The 27,507-nt window shown below is 36.7% G+C and overlaps 3 protein-coding genes across 3 annotated transcripts in view; 1 reads left to right on the forward strand and 2 right to left on the reverse strand.

Annotated features, from left to right (window-relative positions):
• Nucleotides 1–4,672, reverse strand: part of LOC145985030 (uncharacterized) — a 98,745-nt gene extending 94,073 nt beyond the window's left edge. The window contains exon 1 of the mRNA XM_083118539.1: nt 4,537–4,672. The gene's annotated coding sequence lies outside the window, so the exon portion shown is untranslated. The remainder of the gene's footprint in view (nt 1–4,536) is intronic.
• The window catches only part of LOC145985027 (furin-like protease 1), an 844,450-nt gene that overhangs the window by 80,221 nt on the left and 736,722 nt on the right, over nt 1–27,507 (forward strand). The gene's annotated exons all lie outside the window — the stretch shown is intronic.
• The window catches only part of LOC145985029 (alpha-galactosidase MYORG-like), a 49,069-nt gene continuing 42,646 nt past the window's right edge, over nt 21,085–27,507 (reverse strand). The window contains exons 3-5 of the mRNA XM_083118538.1: nt 23,434–24,827; nt 22,638–22,794; nt 21,085–21,652 (exon numbers count right to left, since the gene is read on the reverse strand). Of these exons, the coding sequence (XP_082974664.1) occupies nt 21,459–21,652; nt 22,638–22,794; nt 23,434–24,827 (1,745 nt within the window). The 3' untranslated portion in view covers nt 21,085–21,458. The remainder of the gene's footprint in view (nt 21,653–22,637; nt 22,795–23,433; nt 24,828–27,507) is intronic.

Below are 27,507 nucleotides of genomic sequence, written 5' to 3' on the forward strand. Positions count from 1 at the left end.
GTTCTCTATACCCCTGCTTTACAATCAAAATATTGAATAAGAAACACCCTGTTCCATCAGTATGTATCCCAAGGCAAGAAATTTCGCTCATGCACCGAACAGTGACATCATCAGAATCTGCACCCCCAAAAATTATTCATAAATTGCTTCCGTTTTTGTTATAGAAGGACAACATTTTATTTTATTTTTGGGCAATGACTAAATAAAAAAAAATCACTTGAGTTTGGAAGTGCAGTCCATATTATAACTTGAATGATTTTCTTTGTTCAACTGAGCCTCCACGATGGCGTAGTTGTAACGTCGTCGCCTTGTAATCAAGGGATCCTGGGTTCGATACCCGGTGGAGGCACATACCATAGTGGTTCGGATCCCACCTTAATCTGTAGGTCAAGTCCCGATTAGCCTTTCTGTGCATAAAGTGGACTTAAAGCAACAATTTAATCAATCAAACTTTGTTCAACTGAAAGACGTGTTTTCCTAATTTATAATATGACGCTCAAAATGTAGGACATTTACGATATTTTTCAAATTCCTCCCGGACGCCGGACATAAGGCTAAAATGTAGGACATGTCCGGGAAAAACTGGACGTCTGGTAACCATACCTCCACCAGGTATAGAACTCGCGACCCCTTAATAACAAACATAAGAGTAATACTGCTACATTGTTCCATTCGGTTTTGTGCGATTCACTCCATGCATGTTCGGCTATTTTCCACCTCTCTATTTCTCCTTTGCGTCTCTGCTGCTTGCGTTCATGTACCCTCTTCTCAGAACACAAACAGTAGAGGAGCAAAGGAGAAATGAAAATATAAAATAGCCAGACATGCACAAGACAAATATAAAATTCTATGGAACAACACAACAGTACTACACAAAGAACAAAATTGGAACAAAAAAATGAAAGAAGCAGCAGTCATAAACCTGGTCCAAAACTCTATGAACCATCACAATGCAGAATTCAAACATATATTGTCCTTCCCCGCCTCGGATGATGGAAATTGTTACTTAAACGGAGTGAAAGAGATATAAATTTCCGGGGGGGGGGGGGGCTCCCCGATGGAACAGTGGCTGCGTCGTCGCCTTGTAATCAAGGGGTCCCGGGTTCGATAGCCGGTGGAGGCACATAGTGGTTCGGATCCCACTTTAAACTGCAAGTCCAGTCCCGATTAGCCTTACTGTGCATAAAGTGGACTTAAAACACCAAATCAATCAATCAATCAAATCAAAGATTTCCGGGGTTATCGTAGAGTGGTTGGTCAGCGCACCAGATCTGTGGTAAAATCATAGGTCTGACATTGGTTCGATCCCCATCAGCGATAAAAATAAATTGTTCACCTAAAGACGAGTTGCTCTCTTGAAATGTGTTGTTAGAATAGGTGTAGAGTAGAAGCACTAGAAAATAGAAAATGGCTAATTTACATTGCATACTAAAGCAGATTAGCCACTTTATAATAATCCGTATGGTGCCTAGTGAAACACTAACGCCACTGGAGGAGAAAGAGACTTCAAGCTTACTACTGTAAGTAGGGAAACGTTCATTGTGCATTAATGATGATACTTAAATTACTATCATTGATTTCGGTTCTCTATCTTGAATATAACGTCACAACATTCCTAATACATGTTATGGCTTGAAAATCTTGATTATAACTGATAACCTCTGACTCGCACTGCAACGCACCGACCTCCGAGGCGCAATGGTCAGCACGGACGTCCACGACGCCAGGAGTCTCAGGTTCGAATCCCGACCTGGGCACGGGTGTTCTTGAGTGTCCAGTCATCAATTTAATCATTATCTTGACTCACCTTCATCGTCGCGATTAACCAAAAATGACAGAAAAGCGACGCTAAATAACAACTAATCAAATCAGTCGTCCTCATCGTCGCGATAAGCCAAGCATGACAGAAAAGCGATGCTAAATAACATAAATCAAATCACAGTGAAACAAGCTGCACCTTGCATCATGAACTGATAAATGTCAGCTTATTAATAATAAAGCACAGAAAACACATGTAAACAACGGTTGCTTAACACACTCCAGACAGACAGATTGCAATATCTATTCTAAATATGACAGGCATTTGTGTGTGAGGTAGGCCTACTTTATTCATTATTATTTCTAAATGCGCAAGCGAGTGGTAGTTCCTGGTGTAACCAATACCAATTAGGGTCTCATTAAGTTAGGGTAAAGAATAATGTAAAAAAAATATATCCGTAAAATTCCAAATGCACCCATCCTAAGAAAGAGATTATGGGTTCGAATGTCGCACTCGTCAATTCGTCACAGTTTTATCATGGTCAGGCTGGTTAATTAATGGGTTTCCCGATAAACCACGCTATTGCAACTTATTACAATATACACATTTAACTTTTGGGATAAAGACTGTACCTGATCTTGAACATTTCCACCCAATTCGTTAAACAACGTATAAGAAGTAAAAAAATACTAGAACAGGAAATGGAATTTGGATATTCATTTTCCTGTTCTTCAAGAATTAGTCGATCAATTGCGTGTGATTAAAAAAATTGCATGAAAATAATAATTGAGTTGTAGTATTCTATAAACTTTGGGTACAAACAAATTCACAACCAACAGGGAATCGAGAAGATATTGAACCCCTCCCCTTCTCTTTGATTTACAACTAACTTCTTGCAAATTCCCATTGGACATCTCTCTTTTACGTACACGTAATATTAAATGCTTGGTTCATAAGAATCGACTTGGACGTCACCGAAAATAGACTCTTAGTTATGCTAATGCGTACAAACGTATGTTAATATATGCAAATACGTAATAATAACAATTGTTACATAAGCGCTTAATACACAAAAAATAATATGAATGGGGCCGTGTGTTTACAATAACAACTGAAAAGAGGTTCAACGCTAAAAGAGCTAACCATATATAATTAAACCAAATTTTTTGGGTTTCTTAGTACTACCTCTAACCAGAAAAAAAGGTAAAACTCTTAATTAAAATTGCCTTAATTGACAAGTGCATGTGATTTAAACGTCAGAAATTAACCTACCCAATTTTGCATTGTCGCTCTATGAATTAGTGTCTGTAAATAGAAATTGAACTGTGACAAATAATATTTAGCTCAATTTTCTTGTGCACAAAACGAATTATTCTGTCATGAAATGGTTAGTTTATTCGACCTTTCCATGTTTCAATCTGCTGGGTGTAAATGTAAATTTAGAACCAAAATGGAATAAATAATTGACTACTGTAGTATTCTATACACTTTGGGTACAATCTTGTTTTGTTTTTTTTTTAAAAAAATAGGGGTTGTCGAGGAAGTTTTGGGAGTGTGGGGATAAATCACGGGGGAATTCCTTGATTGTTCCTTATAAATACACCTTCGGTTACTAATTTGTTACTTTTTGGACTTGTAGAGTGTTTTATTGTACAAATCACTAACTTAAAAGTTAGTGATTTTTGTGACTTGAAGATTTAGAAGGTTCTTTCGCTGTTTGTCATGGTCACAAACTCCGGATAACGGACATCCAAATTTCAAATTATCCGATATCCGTTTCGGATGCAACCGATAATCCGGATATCTAAACAATATGTATACATCCGGATAATTCAGATTTTCAATTTTAGGAAATTATTTAGGTAAGAATGGTGTCTGAAATTAAGGAAATAATAACCAAATAAAGGATCGGAACACCAAACTGAGAATGTTATATTCTAAATTGTATCTTTTGTACGTTGCGGCGAAAAACTTACTGCTTAAACTGAACTTAGTATTTCAGAGATTTGTTTTAGGAAAAAACAAGTAAACATTTAAAAAATATGCGGAAAATGTGGAATCTGAACAGATTGGATCAAGGATTTGGAGAGAATTCGTACAGTAGAAATACGAACATGAATGTGAGAATATGCGGATAACCCGTAAACGGATAAACAATAGAACTGTCCGGATAATGCACACATTCGGATATCCGGGTATTTTACATATCCGGATAGAAAACTATTTGATATCTGGATAAAATTTTATATGGATTTTGCTATTCCTGTGACAGTTGACAATCGTTGACGAAACAAACCTAAAATTTAAAGTGTAATTTTAATAACAGCATCACGAATTGCTTTAATACAGGTAAGAATTTCCTGGAATCTTTCGGTCCGGAAGGCAAGGTGAGGTTACAATAGTCTGTGACGGTTAGGTTAGAAGCCAACAAACAGCAGCTGTACTCAGCTATGCCGGTCTTCCCTCCAACCGCCCCCAGGCTGTGTTCGGTACCCGCTTAGTATTCCGAACATGCTCGCACTTGAGAAGAGAAAAATAAAAAAAAGACAGGCCGAGGTGAAACGAACGGACAGGTCAGAAAGGAAAATGTACATGAATTCGGCAAATTTCACAGCACAATACGTTTACAGTCACTTGGGACATGCCCTTCCTTCCCAAACGGACGAACTACCTGCGGGAGCTGGGATCTCCAGCGGGCAAACTGACATTTTGGCGGCTAGACCGTCTAAAGTAATGCGGTGCCAGTTCTTCGACGTAACGATAGGTTATTTTCTTACCTTATTTTAGTTCCAGCTCATGCCAACATCCCCCGTAAGTAATCCTTAGCCACACACGCGTGCGCGCACTAAAACTTTAACACAGACACACACATCTTCACTCACATGTTCCTCTTTCTCACCGTGCCGACAACGACTGTCGCTCTTCTCGTGGTAAAGCGGTAACGGTCCTCGGACTCAACCACTAGAGCGCCGCCGACATTCCCCGACCGCTCCCGAACAGTGTTGCCATAATCAGAACATACAATTTCCCTATCCAACGTGAAAAATTATCTTTTTCGTACAGATTTTCCCTCTATCCAAGAAATATTGAAATCACTATCAGAAAACTCCACCAACTATTATTACTAGTTGTCGCGCTATTATTTTCACCGGTGCCGCGAACTGTTTCCGTGAAGTCCTGAAAATATTAGAAAATTCAATATGGACTAAAATTCGGCATTAAAATCAACATGGTTATCAGCAGCGATCAGAACGCTACAGCCACCCTTATCTGTGCTACAACTACAGCCACTTATCCAAAATTTTGGTTTCCCTACAGCTGTAGCTACCAAAAAGTGCGCTACTAGCTACTTCGGTACTTTTACACTACCTTTGCATAAAAGTTAAACACAGGTATATGTATGTGCAAAAGAAGCTTTTAAGAGTTGTACTTTGTTAATAGGTTCCGTTATTTATAATCATGATACCCGTCATTCGACCCAATTTTTATAGCAGTGTTACCGTGACTTGTTCTTCGATTGATTGATTGATTGATTTAGTTTATTTTACTTCGCGTTTTGTGCCTCTTGGCTAATTTGCGAAGATGGGGATGAGTGATGAAATGATGAAATTGATGAATGGACATTCACAAACAACCAAGCCCGACCGGGATTCGAACCCGGGACCCTTGGCGTCGCAGCGCGATGTGCTAACCACTCGGCCACAGGGTCGGGCACTTGTTCTTCGAGAATGACAAGGTGCCGCCTATATACTCAATATTGATATGTGATAATTTCAATTAGGATGATACACAAATGTTTGCAAATATACATAAATATTAATTTTTGGTACGTTTACTTATGTTTATACAATCAACATATAATTTTTAGGAATAATTATTTAATTTTTTAATTGGCTAATTTTGAAGGCAATATTTTAAACGAAAACTATCAATGGCAAGTAGTGGGAAAGGCCATATCATAAACTCGAGAAAGTATGAGCCCCCCTCAGGCAGATTTGGCTACACTTAAAACTAGCTCAAGATGTGCATATGAGCTTATTGCTCAAGTGTGGTACTCTGTCTAATCCAAGATTTTTGTAAAAATGCCCTCGGGAATTTCCCGTGAAAGTATGAGCCCCCTCAGATTGATTTGCCTACACTTACAAAAGCTACATCTGTGAGATTGTTGTCCATAAGCTTGTTAAAAGTATGCCCCTCTTGATATTGTTTTGGATACACTTAAAACTAAGCCAAGATGCTCATAAAAGCCACCCACACCCACCCACACCTACCCACACATATTTACTTCCGGTCTACTTCCGGTTTAAGTTCAATTGGGCACCAGGCTCAACTTGCATATCTAGTACTAAAACAATGTAATATGCAGAAATCTTCTAGAATTGCTCTGTGACTCTCTCATTTCTTACATCATAAACATATGATTTTTCACCTATAAGAATAACACTACATATAGTGTCATCAGGGAGTGTATCATGGAATTCACAGATAATTTTAATGTTTGTCCTGTCATTAACCACAACTTGTTTCCTTTTTGAAGTGTTGATGACAAACATGGGTCTCTGTGCTTTGAATTCATCTGGTGTGTAATACATGTCAGTATTGCCAGTAGTGACCCTTTTGTATGCTGTAAATGCTTCATATAATTTGAGGAAATCATCCTTGGACATGTCTAAATTATAATTTTCTCTAGGAAATACCTCATTTCTGCCATTTTTAAGATATATGTTTTTGATGTTGCAGTTATCAAATTTACTTGAATTTTTTTCCTGATTATTGTGTCTTCCAGTCTGAAACAGTACCACCACAAAATCTGGCATGTCATATTGTATACTGGAGAATGAGTTTGTAGCATCAAATTCATAATAGGTACCAGTGGCAGGCTTCTGTACACATTGATATGTATAAAATTGTAAAGGCACCTGTGGATTTTTTAGGATATCAGCTTTGTATTTAAGAGCATAACTGGCTTCATATTCAACAACCGGGATTCTTAGCTCCATAGTCTGAATAAGGCACTTGCCCTCATCAGGTAGGGTATTAGGCAGAGCTTCCCCTGTAGAGTTTAATGTACTGTACCTCATCAAAGCATTATTATCATTGGCAGCTCTTCTAAATGTGATTCTTAAACCACTCTTCCACATAATATCTTTGTAATCTGAGAAGAATCCTGGCAACAGGCGCATGGGGAACAGCACTGTGTGACTCTTAGATATTATTTTATCACCAGCCTCAAATCCACCTATTTTGTAGTAAGAAGCCTCGGTTTTGGATAATTTTAGTGTGGCCAAAGCTGTAGAGGTAATGCCAGGGTAATCCACTCTGTTTATAACAACACCATGTTTTCTGATATCAATTTCAGAGAACAGATGTGGCACAAAATTATCCACCAATCTTATATTTGAATTTGCCGGATAATCTGTACCATCGAGCTTTACAACATCAAATTTGATGTATAGATCTGCTCTGTGAGGGTGTATAAAGCCATCCCCTACATCAAGATCAACCTCAATCTCTGTGTTGGGTTGATTTAAATTTGCAAAGGTCCTCCTGTTTGGGGGGAATGATTGTAGCTCATAACTCTCAATATTTTCCATTTTCTTTTGTATGTATTTTTATTTAAATATTAATCTCTATGATTGCAGTTGTTGTGGCTCCAGCAAAATCAACTATTTCTTCTTTTTCATTAGTGACCATCAACTCAATGTAATCTATTCTGTTATGGCACACAGGAAACTATAATGTTGGTGATGGAGTGTAGATGATGGGCTCCATAAATTCAGAGTTAGGTTTGAATGTTGCAATGATGCCAGTTTGTTTGTGAGTGCCTATGCCATTTGATTTGGTGATCATACCCTCGGCCACATTACAGTGAATATTTAGAGTCTCTATGGCTAAGAATTTAGGTATATTAATAGCAGTGTGTTTGATGGCTGGTTCAAGTTTTGTGTTGTTCTCAAATCCTAACAGCTCTCCTATAGTACCCAGATCCACTGTCTCTGTAGCAGATACAATCTCTACTCTGTGAGTGACAGAATTTTGAGTTAACACTATACCTCTGGGTAACTGAGCATTTAGAGTAGATAGATTATATTGCCCTGGACTGATGACAATTTTTTGATCCCCAACTGCAATTTTGTTGTTGTGGTGTGTAATATTAGGGATCAAGTACATGCCATAAAATGATCTGAGAGCTATTGTTTTGGGATACACTATATCATCATGTAATCTAAGTTTCAATATTGAATTTTGGCTGGTGAGATGGAATACCCCCATGATGTTTCAGATACCACAGGTCTTTTTGAAAATTTTCAATTGATGGTTTATTTATTTGAGACAGATATCTAAGAACAGATAAACACAGATGTCCACAATTAACATCTTTGAAATTTTGAACACGGGCATTATTGTAATAAAGATTAGTTGATTTTAGATATTTTACTAAATTTTCAGGTGGAACACCTCCAAATGAATCAAACACAAATGCCTCATTTTTTAAATATTTAAGATAACAGATCCAGTGAGTGCCCTGATTTTTGTACTTATCCAAATTAACTATGCCACACTCTTTGTTGAGTGGTTGTTCTGGTAAAGAATCAGACATGTACACACCTCTAAAAATTTTTGATGCCCAGTGGCTTGATTAAAGCTTCAATATCTTGGTTTGTAAGCGGCTCTTGATTTTTTTAAACTTATTCATGGCTCTCTTAACACCTTTGCCTTGTTTCTCCATGGCCAGATTATGGCGCTTCATTTCATCTAATTCTTCCTTATTCTTCTTGGCATCTATTACTGTTTTTGCTATGGCAGCTGATCCCCCGGCCAAGCTCCCAACAACCCCCAAAGCTGCTAAGATGGCCGGGATAGTAAATATGAAGCCACCCACATGTGATTTTTTTCTAGATTGTTGTAATTTTTTTAATTGGGGGGTACTAAGCAACAATTTCATACCATGGCCCTTGGCAAGACAAGAGCTTTTTTTCTTGCGCTGCTTTTTGGTTAAAAGACTATCAATAGTTTTAAGAGATTTAAGACCTGCATAAGGTATCTGATACATAACACCCTTGGCCTTCATTGTAGGTTTATTATATATATATTCACAACCCCCACCCCAGTTTTTGTTTGGTGTTCATAGCTATGGTGGTCCCCAATGCTGCTATTTTTTCACTTAAAGAAGCATCTTTGCTTACAAATCTACCAAATGCAGCCTCTTCTAATTTCTTGTCTGCAACATGTCTCTTGTCAAGATCAGTATGTGTGTTGTATGCTATGTCATGGTCTCTGCAAGCAGCATCTAGGGGATTAACACCAGGATCACCTCTGTTTAATCTATGGTCCAATTTTGTGCCTGGACCACAATACTGATAGCCTGGAATATGTAGTTCAAATGGCAGCTTGTTTATGATGTCATTAACCAGCCCCCGACCCTCAGAGACATTCCAAAATTTAGGTGGTAGAGTATTAATAATTTTTATAAGATATCCAATCCCCTTAGTGTCATTCACTATAAAATTAGACAATTTTGTGCTTATCATGTCCATAATTCCAACCTTTTCATTGTAAAAATTGTGGTTGCCAGCATTTTCTTCCCCAGCTATGACCAGCAACCTATCTACAAGTTTCCTGACATCATCAACCCTGACAAATTCTTTAGGCAGGGTGTTGTATTGTTTGATTCACTACCTGTCTTGATGTGTGACCATATGGGCTTGATTAAGTTGTTGTATTTTGCTCCACTGCTAGACTTGACTCTTTTTTGTGTGGGATCATTGTTCTGGTATAGAGCATCTGATTTTATTAATATTTCTTTGTAATGCTCATAATCTTGATCTGTATAGCTGCCAGGTCTCTTCCGAGTCATCAGTTCCAACAATCCAGGTGTTCCAGGATATTTAACAAAAGCACCTCTTTCTCCAAGATGAGATTCTGAATATACAATGAGATCATCTCCCATAAATGTTACTCTGAAATTGCCAATTCTATGTATGATGCTACCATCACGCTCTGTGTCAGCATATAAGCCAAAGACCTCATCTTTGTTGTCTTTAGGTGTGCTTAAATATTTTTGAGCAAGAAGACCCAATTCAATAGGATCCTGAGTAGCTTCAATTCTTCGAGGAGCAACAGGACTAGGTGTATGAATACTAGAAAGTGGGGTGATTGGATAATCTAATATGTTCCTAGCAGCTACAGGTACAAGTTCTGTGATCAAATTTTGATTTTGCTCTGTAACAGTTTTGATATTTTTACCTAATTCACTAATAGCATCAATAATAGGCTGTTCTGTTTGCTTGTGTTGTTCATAGATTCCTCGGTTCTGTGATTTCCATCCCTTAAATCTTTTTACAAGATATAATCTCTTAATTTAAGATCATCAATAATTGGCGTTTTCATGGTTATTTATATATGTTTCAATGTCTAGAAAATTGTTAATTTTATTTCTATATTTACCACTATTAGGTTTTCTTGTCATATCAATTGTGACAAACCCATAACTGTCCTGGTTCCAGCACCTACTGCAAAACTTGGAAAAATCATTGTAGCTCAAGTCACCACCTACATATTCATCATGTATGTGTTTGAGGTTGGTATGATTTTGATGAAACACACATATAAAATTGGTGTTGTCTCGGATCAGCTGCTTGGGAATTTTAGAAAAAGTCTGTGCCAGGTAGAAACAATCTATGTTTTTGTGTCGGCCCTGTGTAAAGAAATTTCTAACCTTGTTTTGATTATCCAGTATAATGTCATCAAACACAACAACAGAGTTATCAAGACATTCATGGAGTGGCTTAACATCTGGTTCAAAAATGGCTATATCCAGTCCATCATATAGCTTCATCAGTTGCTGATATTTTAATTGTTCCAAGCTCTTAGAGAAGACATACAAGTGCCTGTTTTTCCAGTCTAACCAGTTGGGTGCCAATAAAAAATTATCAATCATTAGTGTAGTTTTACCACAAGCTGATGGCCCAACAATAAGACATCTAATATTATCAGGCAGCAGCATTCCATTTCTCTTATTCTGCTGTTCAGGCTCTGGCAGCCTCTTTATAACATCCCAGGTGTTCATAGTATCACTTTGTCTGCATCGATCCAGCTGTGTTCTGGGAGTCCTAGCTATTTGACAAGTAACTTGTTGCCTTTTCTGCGGATGATTTTTTCTATGAGATATGTGTCAGGCTGCTTAGTTTTGCTGAGTACTTCTTCATAAAACCTGCCTTTGAGAATTTCTCCTCGGTGATCTTTTATTATATATGTGTTAAGGGTCCCAGGTTTAACTTGAACCACTGTAAATAATTCAGTGCTCCAGTTTCTTGTAAAGCCTCTTTTGAATAAGTGCTTATATTTGCTGATTCTTACTTGATCACCCACCTTGTATTTGGCTTTTCTTGTTGTTGGCTGGTATCTAGGATAATAAACAGTTCTGATCAATTTTTGCTCATCAGATGAAGTTACCTCAGAGGGTTTCATGTTGATTGTGGAATGGAGCGAGTTGTTATATCTATGTAAAAGTTCTGGAAGAACATTAAGCCATTTATAATTACCTTGAAGGGTGAATTGTTTATACATATGATTTTTTAGGGTCTTGTTGAATCTTTCTACAATTGAGGCCTTGAGATCACTGTAACTCGAGTAATGTTGTATTGACTGGCTTTTAATAAATTGTTGGAACACAGAATTATAGAATTCTTTGCCATTATCTGTTTGCAAATAGCGCGGTGATCTTCCACTCTGATTGATGATTGTCCTGAAGGCTTCTGTAACACATGCTCCAGTCTTGGATTTGAGTGGCACAGCCCAGGCAAATTTTGAAAATGTATCTATGACAGTGAGTAGATATTTGTAGCCCTTGTTGATCTTGTCTAAGTTTTTCAGCTGTCCACTTGCCATTTCAACCAAGTCACACTGCCATAAATCATCTATGCCCTTTGTAACCACTGGCAATCTCTTATAATTATGTCTGGCTTGTCTGTGTAATTCATCAACAATAATTTGTCTAGACATGGTATGTAAACAAGAATATTGCAACTATGGGGTGTTCAGCAGCTGATACTACAGGATTTTCTAAATACAGTTTGTCTCCTATTTGTATATTAAATTCCAGAGAGCCATCATCTTCAGCATAAGATGTTTCTAATGTATTGGGGTCTGTAAAATCCTCTAACTCTACACTGGTGATTTTTGCTTTGTTATCAGCATTTGTTATTGATAAGGTAGGGTAGTGGTGTGCCTGTGGTTGAAGCCAATATTTGATCTTGATTGGTCTAAGTGTGCCCCCAACAAAAAACTGGTAATAAAATTGTGCAGGGGACAGCATATATATTTTGCCACCTGGTGTAAATGGTGAATCATATTCTTTGTTGGGGATACTGTACAATTCAAGAATTACTGTATGTTTAGGATTCTCGATTATGCCAGTTATTTCTTTTTCTGCTGTAAGCAATCTACTTGTTACAGATTCAAGGTGCTCATTGATAGTCCTAACAACATCATCATGGCCTGGCTTGATCTTTATGTCCACAACAAGTTTCTTGTATTGTTGCACAATCTCTTGTAGCTGGGTGGCAAAAACAGACAGAGCATTTGCTTGATTGGATTCCATGGTCCCTAGCTGTTGCTTGATATTAGCTACAATTTGCTGTAAATTTTCAACAACTGCCAATTTTGAATTTTGAGCAGTAAGATCATGGACTTGTCTTCTGATATCCTCAAACAGGGCATGCAGTTCATTAATATGTTGATTGGTTGGTAGAGTGGCCACTGTCTGAGTAAGTTGTTTTATCTCTGTCTGGATATTCTTGATATCTTCTGATTTCAATATGCGATTCACTGCCCTCTTTATATTTTTAAGTTCCTGTGATGTAGGCAGATTTGCTACAGTATTTTGCAAAGATTCAAGTTCCAATTTCACATCATTTAATTCAGAAGCATCAACCACACCACGCATAGCATCTTGAAGCAGGGCTATATCTGCCTGAGTAGGTGTTGATTGTTGTAAAATTTCAAGTTTTGTTTGGATATCATCGATCAAGTGATGAAAATGAGATAGCTCAGATTCAGTGTTGAGGTTTTCAAGTTTTGTGATCTGTTGCTGGACATTGACAAGGGTGTCTACAATACCAGGCAAGCGGGATTCTAGAGATTCTTGTATATTTGTCAGATCACTTTGCACTGCTGCTATGGTACCTTCAAGGTGGGTTATGGTACTTTGAATTTTTCCAAAATCTTCATATGTTTCAAGTTGCAGCTTAATGTTGGCAACACTCCGAGTTATTGCACTCAAAGCATCAGAAGATGGCAAGTTGTTCATAAAATTTTCAAGTGTCTCAATTTTTTCTTTAACCTCGGCTATAGCATTGTTCAAGGGGTCCAGATTAGGAATCTCCAGTGATTGAATCTGTTCCTTTAGAGTGGAAATCACTAGATCAAAATCTTCTTGTGATTTTATGCTTTTGACAATTGTTTGGAGCTGTGTCTGGACATTATTTATCTGCTCTTCCAATTGTTGTTTCAATTGCTCAGAGTTGGTGGCCTGGGTCTTAAATTTGGCTTGAAGAGCTGCTACAGCTTCTTCTAAACTTTGAAAATTATCTAATGTGGCCAAATCAGTATATTTCTGAAGCAATAATTTGAGTTCAGAATCAATTTTAAGGAGAGGGTCCATGCATTGTGATTGTAAATTTGTAATTTCTAGTTGAAGACTGGCATTCAGTGTGGTTTGTAAAGCTTGTAAATCACTTCTTAATTTCTTGACTCTGACATCAAGCATCAGAATCTCATCACTGTGATCTTCATGCCTTGTATGGCCAAATATATCATTAGGCATTTTGTTTTAGTGGTTATTTATTATTGAATATCTAATTCTTAATTCTATAAAAAAAGGTATAAGCTTGTCATAGTGTCCCGGGACCTCAGTATATAAACAGTCACCAGCAGAAACAGTATATACAGTGCCAGAAATCATGTTTGAGTGCTTAATTCTATAAATATTTCTCCCTATTGAAATCTTGACATTACCCTCGGGGGTTGTAATAAATTGTAATTGACCACCTACAGGTAATTGGTAATGATTTAAATTATTGTTAAATATGTACAATATTTTACCTGTTTTATCATCAACATCTGTAAGTATGCTGTTCAGATGAATAATTAACAAAGCACTTAGTTTAGATATTATATCAGAAGAGGGTGATGGTGTTGGCAGGTCCATAATAGCCTGTTTTTTGAACCCAAATAAGTTCATAGGCATGTTTATTTATTTCAAATCATGCTCTGTAATTGGGCATTGTTTGCCACTTTTCAAATCACAATGACCCCATTGTAGAGTATGTATGCCACATGACAAAATACATCTCTTATCATCATGTGGGTCCAGAGCTATTTTTCTTACAATATTGCTAGTCAACAAGTGATTTTTACTCTGAATTATATTTTCTGATGTTCTGATTGAACTCTGTGATTTGAGACAATCTTCATAATCTTCAAATTGGAGCTCTTTGTCAACAGTTACTCTGCCAATGCCCTTGGCTTTTTTTGCAACAGCACCACTACATTTTTCAAAGCTGTACATCTTGGCCCTTAACCCAGCAAATGTCACAATAACATCACCAAGTGTCTCATCTTTTAACTTGCCAGGCACCTTTTTGTTGTGGGGTTGAATATTTCTATGTTCACTGGTATCAAAATATTCAAGCAATGCAGGCTGTGTTATATCTTGATAAACATCTTCTGTTTGAATATCAAGAATAAAACTATCTGTGTCCATGTACATCAGTTTTACACAATCACCATAAAAAGGTTTCAGCACATCATAATATAATTTTAACATGTGTAATTTGGCCAATTCCATTATCACAGCCCCTACATAAATAGGCTTATCAAACTTAATCTTTTTTTTTCATGTTGAAGAGTGCCATATTTTCATCATAAATTCTTCTATAATTGAAATTAGGCTTTGCAATCAATTTTTTGCTCAGGCTGGGGTCAGTAATTATTTTAACATCAGTATGTTTTCTGACATTTTCTATGGTTTTGCCATACACTGAATTTACCATCAATTTAAACAAAGATTTATCAAATTGGCTCATTGCAGATGTTCGAAGCTCTGTGTTTGTATCAATATATGGCTTCAACCATCTTGAGTGCCTGAACCTCAAAACTTTGCCAACTTTGGTCACCTGAACACCATGATGCATCTGGAACTGGAGGTTTTTGTAATATATGACATAGCCCTGTTTTGGCTCTAGAGTCATCATCAATTTCTTCTGTTTAGAGCCAGGTGAGCATTCAACCTCAGGAATTGGGGGCAGATCAGAAAATTTGTTGTGTAAATTATCAGGAATTGTCAGATCAACCTCTAAGAACAGGCCATAGTTACTGTCATCAAAATCCTTAAGATCTTCAATATTGAAATCTTCAACCCACTCAAGCCCTGCATATGGCAGTTTATCCATCATAGCATAACCATACAGGCTGTTTGCATCCACATACAGTATATAATTTGATGGCAGTGCTGGATCATAATTGAGAATATACTTGTTATTTGCTCTGGCATATCTCTGAGAACATTGCACCATGCCTCCTCGTATACATTGTTCCATAAACAGATACATATCTTGATCTTGGATCAGATCCAACTGCATTTTAGTGTTTAAAAACATTGCAGACCATGCTAGGCCTGGAGCACTGTAGAAATACATTGGATCCAGCTTATAATTTTTCATGGAAGATTTTCTGAATGCCTGCAGTATATAAGCTAAGAGAGTGACATCAAGTTTTAAATATGCCTTGTGATAATCACCAAATGTCTGGCATTTTAAATTGTTCCACATCAACTGGGCATGGTGATAATCTTCATCAGTGATTCCAGATCCTCTGAGTTTGCTGTAGAACTTTTGTTGTGGTGGCAGAGCACACTCATCAAATTTAGAAAAATCTGTAACATAATCATATGGATATACACCCTTCCGCCTAATTAATTTCAGGTCCTGATTTGGAAACAAAGCACATGTGATTTTGAATTGATCATCAGATAATTGATTGGCCAGTGTAGCCAGGCTAGCAGACAGAATTCTGTAGGAATCAAGAAATCTTAAGTGAATAGAAACACCATTAACTTTAATTATCTTGCTAATAGCAATATATTTCTCATCATTTTCTGCTAAAATATTTAAATTCTGCTTGTCAAACCCCTTGTACCTGATCAGATGATGAAAATCATAATTGGATGCACCATGGCAAAATACAGGGACAAATTTTGGTCTCTGGATCTTAATACTACAGCTATTACACAGCGCCATTAAGAATTTACCATCTGTATGAGAATGGTGTTTTACCTTGATATTTGTATCTGAAGATTCAGAATCACATAACGGGCATTTTTCTGCATTGTTGAAATCTTCAATCTGATCCTTTGTTAAAGGCAACATGGGTTTTGATTTTAATAAGATATTAGATGCTATGTCATGGCACTCATTTTCTATTCTATGTGCAAATTCTTTGATGGCATCTGCTCCCATGTATAAATATTCTTTACTAACAACACCATCCTGTACAATCACATAATAAAAACTAGAAGGTTCATGTAACTGGTATGATGTAATTGAAGATTCATCAGGATCTGGGCTGCAGAATGCAAGGGGTTTGAGATTTGATTCAAAATCACAGACTATATATGCTGGGTGTTCCAACAAGGCTTCAAATTTTTTGAATTTGGCATTTTCATTTGGATTAGGCATCACCATATGAACAGGTTTATGGTTGCCACAGTATTTCAGATGCTCAATTAACTTGTTTTTAGCAATTTCTGCATTCCTTTCACGAACCCCATTTATTATTTTTTTACCATCAAATACAGTCAAACATCTTCTGCACAACTTAAATATTGTATTGGATTTGCCTTGTTGTTTTCTGACTAAAGCTTCACGACTGTGTATCAGAGTGTAATGATATGTGTCATCCCCTTCAATTAAGAGCAGATCAATCGGAACAGTAGAATCATCATCAAGTGTACTGATTCTGAGAGGTGCTATCAAGCAATTGCCACGGCCAGTGGAACAAATAAATACATTAATAGATAATTGTTTACCATTGATATCCCTGGCCTTTTTTTCAAATTTATCAATATTCTGAACAGACATTGGATATTCTAAGCCCTCCATTGCATCATCAAAATCATGTTCATGTTGTTTATAATAAGTTATTCTCTGAGGATTCCTTAAAACTGGATACAAAGCAGCTAAAATACACCACAGAAAGCATTTCTCATCATTATTTTCTATATTAACCACGGCTCTTGTTTTTAATATTCGCAGTAAAGGCAGATATGTAGATCCTTGTAATGGGTTGAATTCAGAAATATTAACATAGAGCTTGTGTGGAGATCCGCATAGGCTCCATCCTGACTCTTTTGCTGCAAATTCAGAGTGTTTAATATTCAATTGCTCTATCAAACTGCTTATTATTTTGTCTAAATTTGCATTTGAATATACAGCTACAGTTTCTGTTATGTGGGGCTGTGTAAATTTTGTGCCATTTGGTTTCTTATATTGTGTAAACAATTTGAGGGATAGCTTATAAGAGCCATTTTGTGCATTTAGAATTGCCTGCACATCAGGATTTATACTGTTCAAAAAATTCTTAATATCACATTTTTGCTCTGATACAAACCGGTAATTTTTAAGTTGGCCATTAAAACTGCTATGGATGGGTTCATAGCGTGGCTGCTTTGCTGCTCTAGCATTAACAGGTGCTTCATGCTTCCTTTTCAGACCAGATGTAGATGGTTGTGGGGGCAATGTTGATGACTGTGCAGAACAAGTACCCTTATGTTTATAAGTGAAGTATTCCATGCTATATTTTCTATGGCATTTAGGGCATATTTTAGTGGGAGTTCTGTATTTGTCTGGATTACAATTCCTTTGGTGCTTAGCCCAATTAGGGCTGGATATATTCTTATTGCATTGATTACAATATTTTTGATTTGGCATTTTTGTTGTTTATTATATAAAATTTCTTGGGATTCAAATCAAAACTCTATGCTTAATAAAAAATATCAGTTGGGTTCAGCAGTGTGCTTTGTATACCTAGTGTGTGTATATGTGTGTGTGTTTGTGTTAATATTTTTGGCTTTGGTATTTATATAAAATTTCTTGGGGTTCAAATCAAAACTCTATACTTAATAAACCTATGACAGGTTGTATAAAGCTGATAGCCTACATGCACAAAGGTAGAATAAGTACAGAAGCACTGCCCTAGCACAAATGCATGTGTAATACCATGTGTCATGTATAACAAATTGGGGCAGATATAAACCCTTTGTTCAATATATTACAAATATGTTTGATATGAATAATAAAAAATTCTGTATATTAAATCAAACAAACCTATAATTCAATTTATACAAATCTGCTATATTTTTGTGTTTAAAAAATATGAGGAGCACTGCAACAACACATCTGTACTCTTCAACAACTCTCACAATACTGGCTGATATGCAATGCAAAATCTCATTATATAGCCTAAGCACGGACCGCATTGAAAACATCTGAAACAATAAGCCAATCAGAATATAACACATCATCACATTATGTCATAACCAACCAATCAGAAAACAACACATGCCTAATAATTTGTTGCACAACATGATGCAATAGAAATAAACCAGAAGTAGGTCACAAGTGGACCGGAAGTAGGCAAACCGAAAGTGGACCGGAAGTGGACCGGAAGTAAATATGTGTGGGTGTGGGTGGGTGTGGGTGGTTTTTTGGCTTAGTTTTAAGTGTAGCCAAAAAAATATCAAAAGGGGCATATTTTTAACAAGCTTATGGACAACAATCTCACAGATGTGGCTTTTGTAAGTGTAGGCAAATCAATCTGAGGGGGGTCATACTTTCCCGGGAAATTCCCGAGGGCATTTTTACAAAAATCTTGGATTAGACAGTTCCACACTTGAGCAAGAAGCTCATATGGGCATGTTGAGCTAGTTTTAAGTGTAGCCAAATCTGCCTGAGGGGGGTTCATACTTTCTCGTCCTTATAATATCATCAATACTACTACTATGGCAAGCAGTGACGACATTGCTTGTATTATTGGTGCAAGCAAGAAAAACTGTCACCAAACACTATTCATGGTCTCGAGCCTGGAAATATGTAGTGTAAGCAACAGACTGCATCCACAGCGTATAGGGGCCATTAAGTAAACAACATTTATTGATAAATTTATTTGCCTCGTTTCGAAGATACGGACCCTCGAAAAACATAATTTTATCCTTAATACATATGAAACACGCAGGGTAGATTCATGACTGGGAAGAAATGTATGAATATACGATTCAGCAAGATTATACATTTCGGAGGCACAAGATCTTGTGCGGTGGCACGCGTGGCACATTCGTGATTTGCATTGATTCATAGAAATATGAGGATTTATTGAATGGATGAAAGTAAGAAATAATGATGATTGATAGAAAATTCTACACTTTGTAAAAAAATACAAATTGTCAAAGTTTTTACTAATATTAGGTTTATCCTCATTTGATTTTTTGCAATAATTTTGGTATTATAATGGTAATATATTTCCCGAGTCTCAAATTTTAAATATTTTATTATATTTGAGGTATAAATTACGTGAAAATGAAATGGAAAATTTATTTACTTTGATCAACTTGACTTTATTGTGTGGGATGGGTGGGTATCTTCAAATTCCACTGCAACTTCGGTATTTTTCGTGAAATTTCTCATTTCCCTATAAGTTGGCCTGATTTTTCTTCACCAAGGGAAATTTCCGTTCATATGGCAACTCTGCTTCCGAAGCTAGGGTTGCGGGTTGCCAACTGCATTCAGAAAACTTTACATTTCTCATTGAGTTCGGTAGATATGTAGCTACCTACGGAAGGTGTGCACGTTGTGATGAATGAGTATACAGTGTACTAGTTCGGACACTAGTTCCAATTGGCTAATTTTAGCATAAAAGTAGATAAGGTGCACCCAGAATGAGGTAAGATTCGACATTCAAGTGCATTTATGAATAGGAAAATAGAGTAAAATAATTCTTGAAGCTTTCCTGGCGGCGAATATTAAAGAGGTTTTCTCGGGCAATCAGCCAGGTGATTTCCGGAAAGGTTCCGAGCTTTCGAGAGCTAACGTCATTCTCATCTTGAGGGAATGAAGTGGCTGATTGCCCGAGAAAACCTCTTCACTAGAGTAAAATACGTAATTATATCGCCCTATGCTCTTTAATTAAGGTAGTCATGGACAATTTGCCAAACAATATTCGTGCATCCCACTGTACATTGTGTATACTCAGGTGACAAAATCATCAAGGTTCAGCTCGTAAATTGAAAATCAAACATTCCTTTTACAAATGAAACATCTCTCTCTCTCTCTCTCTCTCTCTCTCTCTCTCTCTCTCTCTATTTCTCTTTGAGTGATGATATGATGAAATTGATGAAGGGGCACTTACAAAGAACGCCTTTGTCAGTCAGGGATTCGAACCCGGAACCCCTGGCGTCGTATTGTGCTGTGATATCCACGCCGACACTGTACCAAAATTATGAATTGGTTGCACGTACTTAGCGGTATCAATGTGTTTATCAATTATGTATGCATATTTTTACTTAATCTGTTGTATGTAAATTTGTGGGCTAAAAATATTTAGAGAAAAATTTACATAGAATTTGTTGATAGATTCAAGTACTAGGAGACAGAAGAATTAATGTTCATAACAAATATTTAGCCCATCTTCTCACAGATGAAGTCGCCAGTAAAAGCACAATTGTCAACAATCAAAGCGGATCGGCAGGGTATTCGTTTGTCATTAATAATAATTAGTTCAGTCACGTATCTTGCAAAGCTAGTCCTGGCTTCCACAGGGAAATTTCATGGAACTTTAAAAAATGGAAATAAAATATACCCTGTTAGAAAGAATGGCTTAGTTAGTAGTAAAGGAAAGGGGGCGCTGCAAGAGACTCAACTTGCTGAATGCATTGCTTTTGTTTCTTCTTCCCATTTTCAGTCTCATCACCTTTCCAACAATTTGATAAAAATTTCTTATTTTGTTCAAATTAATGTTTCTCATTTGATTTATGTTAAAGTACTTGCTATTTTTACAGACCAGTATGTAGTTTATATACAAAATAATATTTCAATTTGAGATTTTTAGCGTTTCAATGTATTAATTCTTTAATTTACTTCACCTACCCACGAAAACATAATTCATACACTTCTCACGATTAATCCAAAAGTTAGAAGACCGACGTTATATTTAAAAATAAAAATGCAGTAATAATAAGTATCTTATTATTTTAAAACATAATGTTGATGATAATGACACAGATAAAATATTAACAATAATAATTTCGGTTAAATCAAAGTTGTTTTGATTTCCATGTTGCTGATACGAGTATATATATACACCTTGACCCTTCTTCAGAAATCCATGCCTAGGATTACTACCCATCAATAATTTCTAGCTAGCGATGCCTATGCACAGCATTAAGAAAAATATACACCTATGAGATACTTCATACGCGTACAAGCATAGTCAGTCATAAGTCTTTAAGTCAGCCATATGAAACATTACTGACTTAAATACATCTGAGAATTTGACAAGTGGTCTAACTTTTCTTGGTATTTCTCATATCAATATAATAAAATCCCTTTTATGGTAACATATTCTGTTACGGGGCTGTGACAAGCCATTAGTTGATTTTTGTAAAATATGGCAATTCATCTAATGCAGCTGGATAATCTAGAAGCCACGCTGGTCCACTGATGGTTGGCATAAAGGGTCGTAGTTCATCTCTCCAGTCCCCTGTAGGCAAATAGATATCTCTGCTGGTTGCACCTTCTTCCAGTATGGGAGCCACAAGCAGGTTTTCTCCAAGTAGATACTCTGAAAAGAAAACGGACTATGTGAATGGCAGTAGTAATTTCTTGAAATATGTTTACATGTAAATTGTATGTAATTGTCATGAAATTGCACTGCATCGACTTTTGTAAGCGTAAAAAACAACCAAGTTTGCAACACTTGTGCTACTCTTTCCACAGGGGAGACATGTTAGGTAAGGTCTCCTCTTTTCAAGTTACGCCTGCATAGCATCAGCATTTGCTTATGAGGAAATCCTTCCCTTCTTATGGCCTATAAAGCAGCCAGACCAAGCACAAGTCTCCTACTACACACTTGTCTAGAAATTGACACGTTGAAATTCTGTATAAGATAACAAAACAACCCTAACACTATTACTCTGCATGGAGATGTAAGAGATGTATCTCTAATTTTAGTATTCAGCTCTTGCATCAATTTTCTCAAGCATAAGAAAATATCAAATTAACTGCCTTTTCCATGGCGGAGAGCATTGCAGTTCTTAAAGTGGTAACACTGAGTAGTCATGTGTGTACACTATGATTTCAGCCAATGTATTGCGATGCTTTAAAAACGCCACTCACTTACCCTGTGTGAAGAGACCCAATGTCTAATTTGGGGGAAAAAAATATTATTATGGGATAGGATCAAAGTGGAATTTGTTAAGAATTGACGAACATTTACCATCATGAATGCCAGAATATTTGTGCCTGTCCTGACCCAAAAAATTCCATCCTGCACACCCTTAGTTACTAAAAAAAGTAATGCTTTACGATTTACTTTATTCTTATTCTTCCAAAAGCAACATTTCCGTTACCTTACCTTGAGACTTGAGTAACATGTTATTAATGTGTCACTTTGTCACACACACGCACTCGTATGTGCATGCTCACATCATTTTCAATCAGCGCCATTTCATTCGTAAATCAAGTTTTCTAGTAAATAAGCTGGATGTGCAAATATGCATGTTTATAATAACAAAAATGTAAATAAACAAGTCTCCTAATGTACATACCAGAATCGATTTTCTGCGCCTCTTCATTTGTGGGATCTATCCACCATATAGGAGGGTTGATAGGGGAGCCATCTTGTGTTGATTTTGTGGCCAAATCAACTATTGTTTCAGAGTATTGAGCATGTAGTGCTGCATATTTGAGAGAGATTTCCACAGTCTGAAATAATAAAACTGTCATTAGGAATGCCATTATGATTACATGTAATCAAGTACTTCAATGTTCTACAATAGCAGGCAAAGAAATGTACATTTCAGTGCATCTTCTGACAATAAAATTAAACAATACTGTGTGTAAGATTTTGTAAGATAGAAGAATATAGTTTATATTTTCTATAAGGGGTACTTGCCAGCCGTTGCCCCTGTTTTGTTACATCCAAACCCAGCAATGTCTCTAAATATACCACAACTGTGTACATAATTATTATGTAACACATTTTAAGTATATATCAGTTTTTCATATATTATTAGTACCATGCAAGAGACCCAAGTTCGATATCCGGCGGGGGAGAACCGGAATTTTTTCCACCTGTTGAAGCGGCTCCTGCGCTCACCCAGCGTCGTATAATGTGGGTACCTGGAGGAAACTCTGGAGGGCTGGAAGGTAAAGGCGGCCAGGGGCGTGGTGCTCATCACATCACCCCCACCTTAGACCGTGACCTTAGTGTGGGGCCCTTTCCCAACACCCTCCATACGCCTTCATGGCGTGGTGCAGAGCACAGGGGAGAGTACCCACTAAGTACTGTACTGTACAATGTGCCAACCACTAAATATAATTATATAAAAGCAGCATAGTTACCTCATTATCAAAATCCCATGGGACATAAGAAAACTGGATGCTGGGCATAAAGGTATTGGCCTGTAGCCAGCGAATAAAGAGTTCTTTTGTTGGAGAGGTTCCATATCCATTTCCTCCAATCATGTCAGGCAATACGAATGGGTAGCCATTGAGGTTCATTTGCAAGAGAGACGTGACTAATGTCTTAAGACCATTGTCGTCTCCCCACGTCGTGTCTTTGTCTTGCATCCGGACATACTGAGGAAGTTCCTGATTCCTTCGTACAACACGTGTCTCAACAGCCGTCCCAAAATATGATGTTTCGTTGATGTACATTGTAGTAAATATATTTGGTTGCAGTTCAGGAGGAGCATGAATTACAACGCCTGTAGGGAAGTAGAACACCTCTCCAGCATCGAACTTAAAAGATTCAATGGAGTAATTATCCCTTATTGCGATCAGCCTATTCCTCCACCAATCCGTTGCCTCTGCATTTGTGAAGTCAATGATTGCTCCAGCACCTTCCCACCATGTTACCGTGATTGGTTCGCCATCATCGTAGTGCACGAGATAACCGTTGTCTGTTGCAAAACTGTGCGTTTCGCAGTCCAGGTTCACAAAAGGTGCATTCCAAAGTGTTACGCGGAAACCGTCATCGTGCAGGCCTTGAACGAGCCCAGCAGGATCGGAAAATTTGCTGGCATCAAAAACAGCGTCTCCAAAGCAAGTTTCCCACATTTCATCAATCTCCAGTTGGCTGTTGTTGAATCCATAGAAGAGAATCTCGTCAGCCAATTGGCGAACGACGCTCTCGTTGATGTACTTCTTGTATCTCGCCCAAGTGGACCAGACAGGATACTGGATCATTCTCTCATCTGGAACTCCCTTTGGATAGCCAAGAAGATTTTGAACAGCATGCAGATGTACCTGCCTGGCGTCCTCAGCTTGGCAAACGGAATACCTCCATTCTACTTTATCCGTATCGTCCCTCGACACGTAAGGAGCATCTATCCTGTTGATGAAGCACAATTCTGATGCATTTTGGGTAATGAACAAGGGAGCATCTTCGGCAACGTAGAGAGCAATGCCTTTTGAACTCAGCCAATACGATTCAATAACACCTAGGAATTCACCTCCTCCTGTGATGTAAGGAGATTCTGAGAAATTCATCTTCTGGATTGGCCACAGTTGATTGCGCACGGATGGTCCACCATACCACTGAGCAGATTCTAAGGAGTTGCATACAATACTCTCGTCTGCAGCAACCAAGTGCATTTCGGCACATTGTGGTGTTTGCCGTGTGATGGATAGTTTATGGTTATTCCATTGGAGGCAAATATCTCCATCACTGCACTCGTGAGGTTGTTCAGAGCTAACTGGCTTCACTAATGTGCTGGTGAATATTGGTTCATCATCTGAAATTAAAATTGTTAAATTTGTTGACTTTTTTAGCATTTTTTTTTCATATACTGATAATTCAATTTAATTTTTATGAATGTTTATACTTGTTATTTAATTGTAAATTCAACCCAGGGAAGCAGGAAGGAGTGTAAGTAAAAAATATTAAAAAAATATTAGAGAATTACACCTATCGCGCAAATTAAACTTTTCATCCATTTCTTTATTTTTCATTTGTGGATTCAGGAGGCATCATAAAATGCACACATTCACACACACACACACACACACACACACACACACACACACACACACACACACACAGAGAGAGAGAGAGAGAGAGAGAGAGAGAGAAAGAGAGAGAGAGAGAGAAAGAGAGAGAGAGAGAGATTTGCAAGGAGATTCACTCTCTTCAAACTGCTTGTAGACAAGCATTACAAGATTAATTGTTATTGAATTTTGACGATATCGTTTTAACAGTATAATAGTAAGATCCATCAATTCAGAAATTAGAGTATATATTTAGTAATCTCCCGCATAATGTTGCGAATGCGAATAACAATACATATGAAGCAATAATCAATACGAAGTTGAAGATTATTTTAAGGAAGAAGAACTCACAACTTAAGACTTCCGAAATTAATATTTCTGTGGAATAATAATATGTGAAACACAGCTTTAAAATCTTTATAGTGGTTGTGGAACAGTTCAAAATTTAACGTCCTCATATCTAGTTCTACCTATGTCACTTATGCTATACTAATCGGAAATAATTTTGTTCCCAGAAAAAGAAGTACATATTCTGAAATTATGGAACCAGTTTAACAGTATGACATCATTCCATATTTCCTTATCAAGATGTCTACAATGATATGATGATAGTATGATATGAAAATTCTGATAGGTGACTGTAATGCACAGATTGGCAAAGAAGAGACATTTAAACCCACGATTGGTAAAGAAAGTCTTCATGAATTAAGTAATGATAATGGTATAAGATTGATTACTTTTGCAACCTCAAAGAATTTAATTGTGAAAAGTACCACTTTTAAACATAAAGATATCCATAAATATACCTGGTCTTCTCCAGTAGACTCAGATTATGGTAAAACTCATAATCAGATAGATCATATTCTCATTGATAAGAGAAGGCATACTAGTATAATTGACGTTCGTACACATAGAGGTGCTGACTGTGCCAGTGACCATTATTTAGTAATTGCTAAATTAAGAGAAAGACTCTCATTGATAAATCATAAGCAACAAAATCTAAAAGTTCTAAAATTTGATACAGGAAAGTTTACTGATGAAAGAATTAAGAAAGATTACCAAATTAAACTGTCAAATAGATTTGATGTTTTGCAGGATTTAAATGATGATGAAAATATAAATGAAACAGACGTAAATAAGAATTGGGAACACATACGTAATGCAATAGAATCAGCAGCTAAAGAAAGTATAGGATACCATAAACCAAGAAAAAGTAAGCCATGGTTTGATAATGAATGTCATAATCTAATAGAAATAAGAAATCAGGCTAGACTTAGGTGGTTAAATAACTCTGATGATACAAATCTAAACAATTATAATAGATTAAAGCGAGAAGTTAACCGCACGTTTAGAAGTAAAAAAAAGAGATTACTTGAAAAGCAAAATTAACGAATTTGAAACAAACAGCAAAAATAAAAATATCAGAGATTTATATAAAGGTGTAAATGAGTTTAGAAAGGGGTGGCAACCTAAAGTAAACTTGATAAAAGATAAAGACGGTGATTTTCTAGCTGACCCAAACGATATTCTAAATAGATGGAAGAACCACTTTAATGACCTTTTAAATGTCCATGTAGGAGATAAATCAGAAGTAAATGAAGTCCACACAGCAGAACCTTTAGTTCCAGAACCTAACTTGACTGAAGTTAAAGATGCTATTAAAAGGCTAAAGAATACCAAAGCACCTGGCATTGATTTAATACCAGCTGAGTTAATTAAATATGGTGGAAATTCATTAATATGTCAAATTCATAAATTAATTTGTTTAATATGGAATAAAGAAGAAATCCCTCAACAGTGGAAACAATCCATAATTGTTCCTGTGTTTAAAAAAGGTGATAAAATGAACTGCAATAATTACCGTGGAATTTCTCTACTCTCAACAACATATAAAATATTATCTAACATTCTTTTAACAAGACTAACCCCATATGCTAATGAAATTATAGGTGATTATCAATGTGGATTTAAACGTAACAGATCAACTACAGATCAAATTTTTCACATCAGACATACACTTGAAAAAAAGTGGGAATATAATCAAAATGTCCATCAGCTATTCATTGATTTCAAAAAAAGCATATGATTCGGTCAAAAGAGATAAATTATATAATATATTAGTAGAGTTTGGAATACCTAAGAAGCTTGTTAGTATGATAAAAGTATGCACCAGTGAAACAGAAAGTAAAATTCGTGTGGGTATTAATATGTCTGACAAATTTACAATTCATGATGGGTTAAAACAAGGAGATGCATTATCTCCGTTGCTCTTTAATTTTGCCTTAGAATATGCTGTTAGGAAGGTAAAAGAAACTAAAGAAGGACTAAAATTAAATGGTGTGACTCAGATGTTAGCATATGCAGATGATGTAGACTTACTGGGGGATGATGTGAATACAATTAAGAATAATGCTAATATATTTTTCA

This window comes from Lepisma saccharinum, chromosome 3 (genome assembly GCF_977018435.1).
Source record: "Lepisma saccharinum chromosome 3, izLepSacc3.1, whole genome shotgun sequence".
Classification (NCBI taxonomy): Eukaryota; Metazoa; Arthropoda; class Insecta; order Zygentoma; family Lepismatidae; genus Lepisma; species Lepisma saccharinum.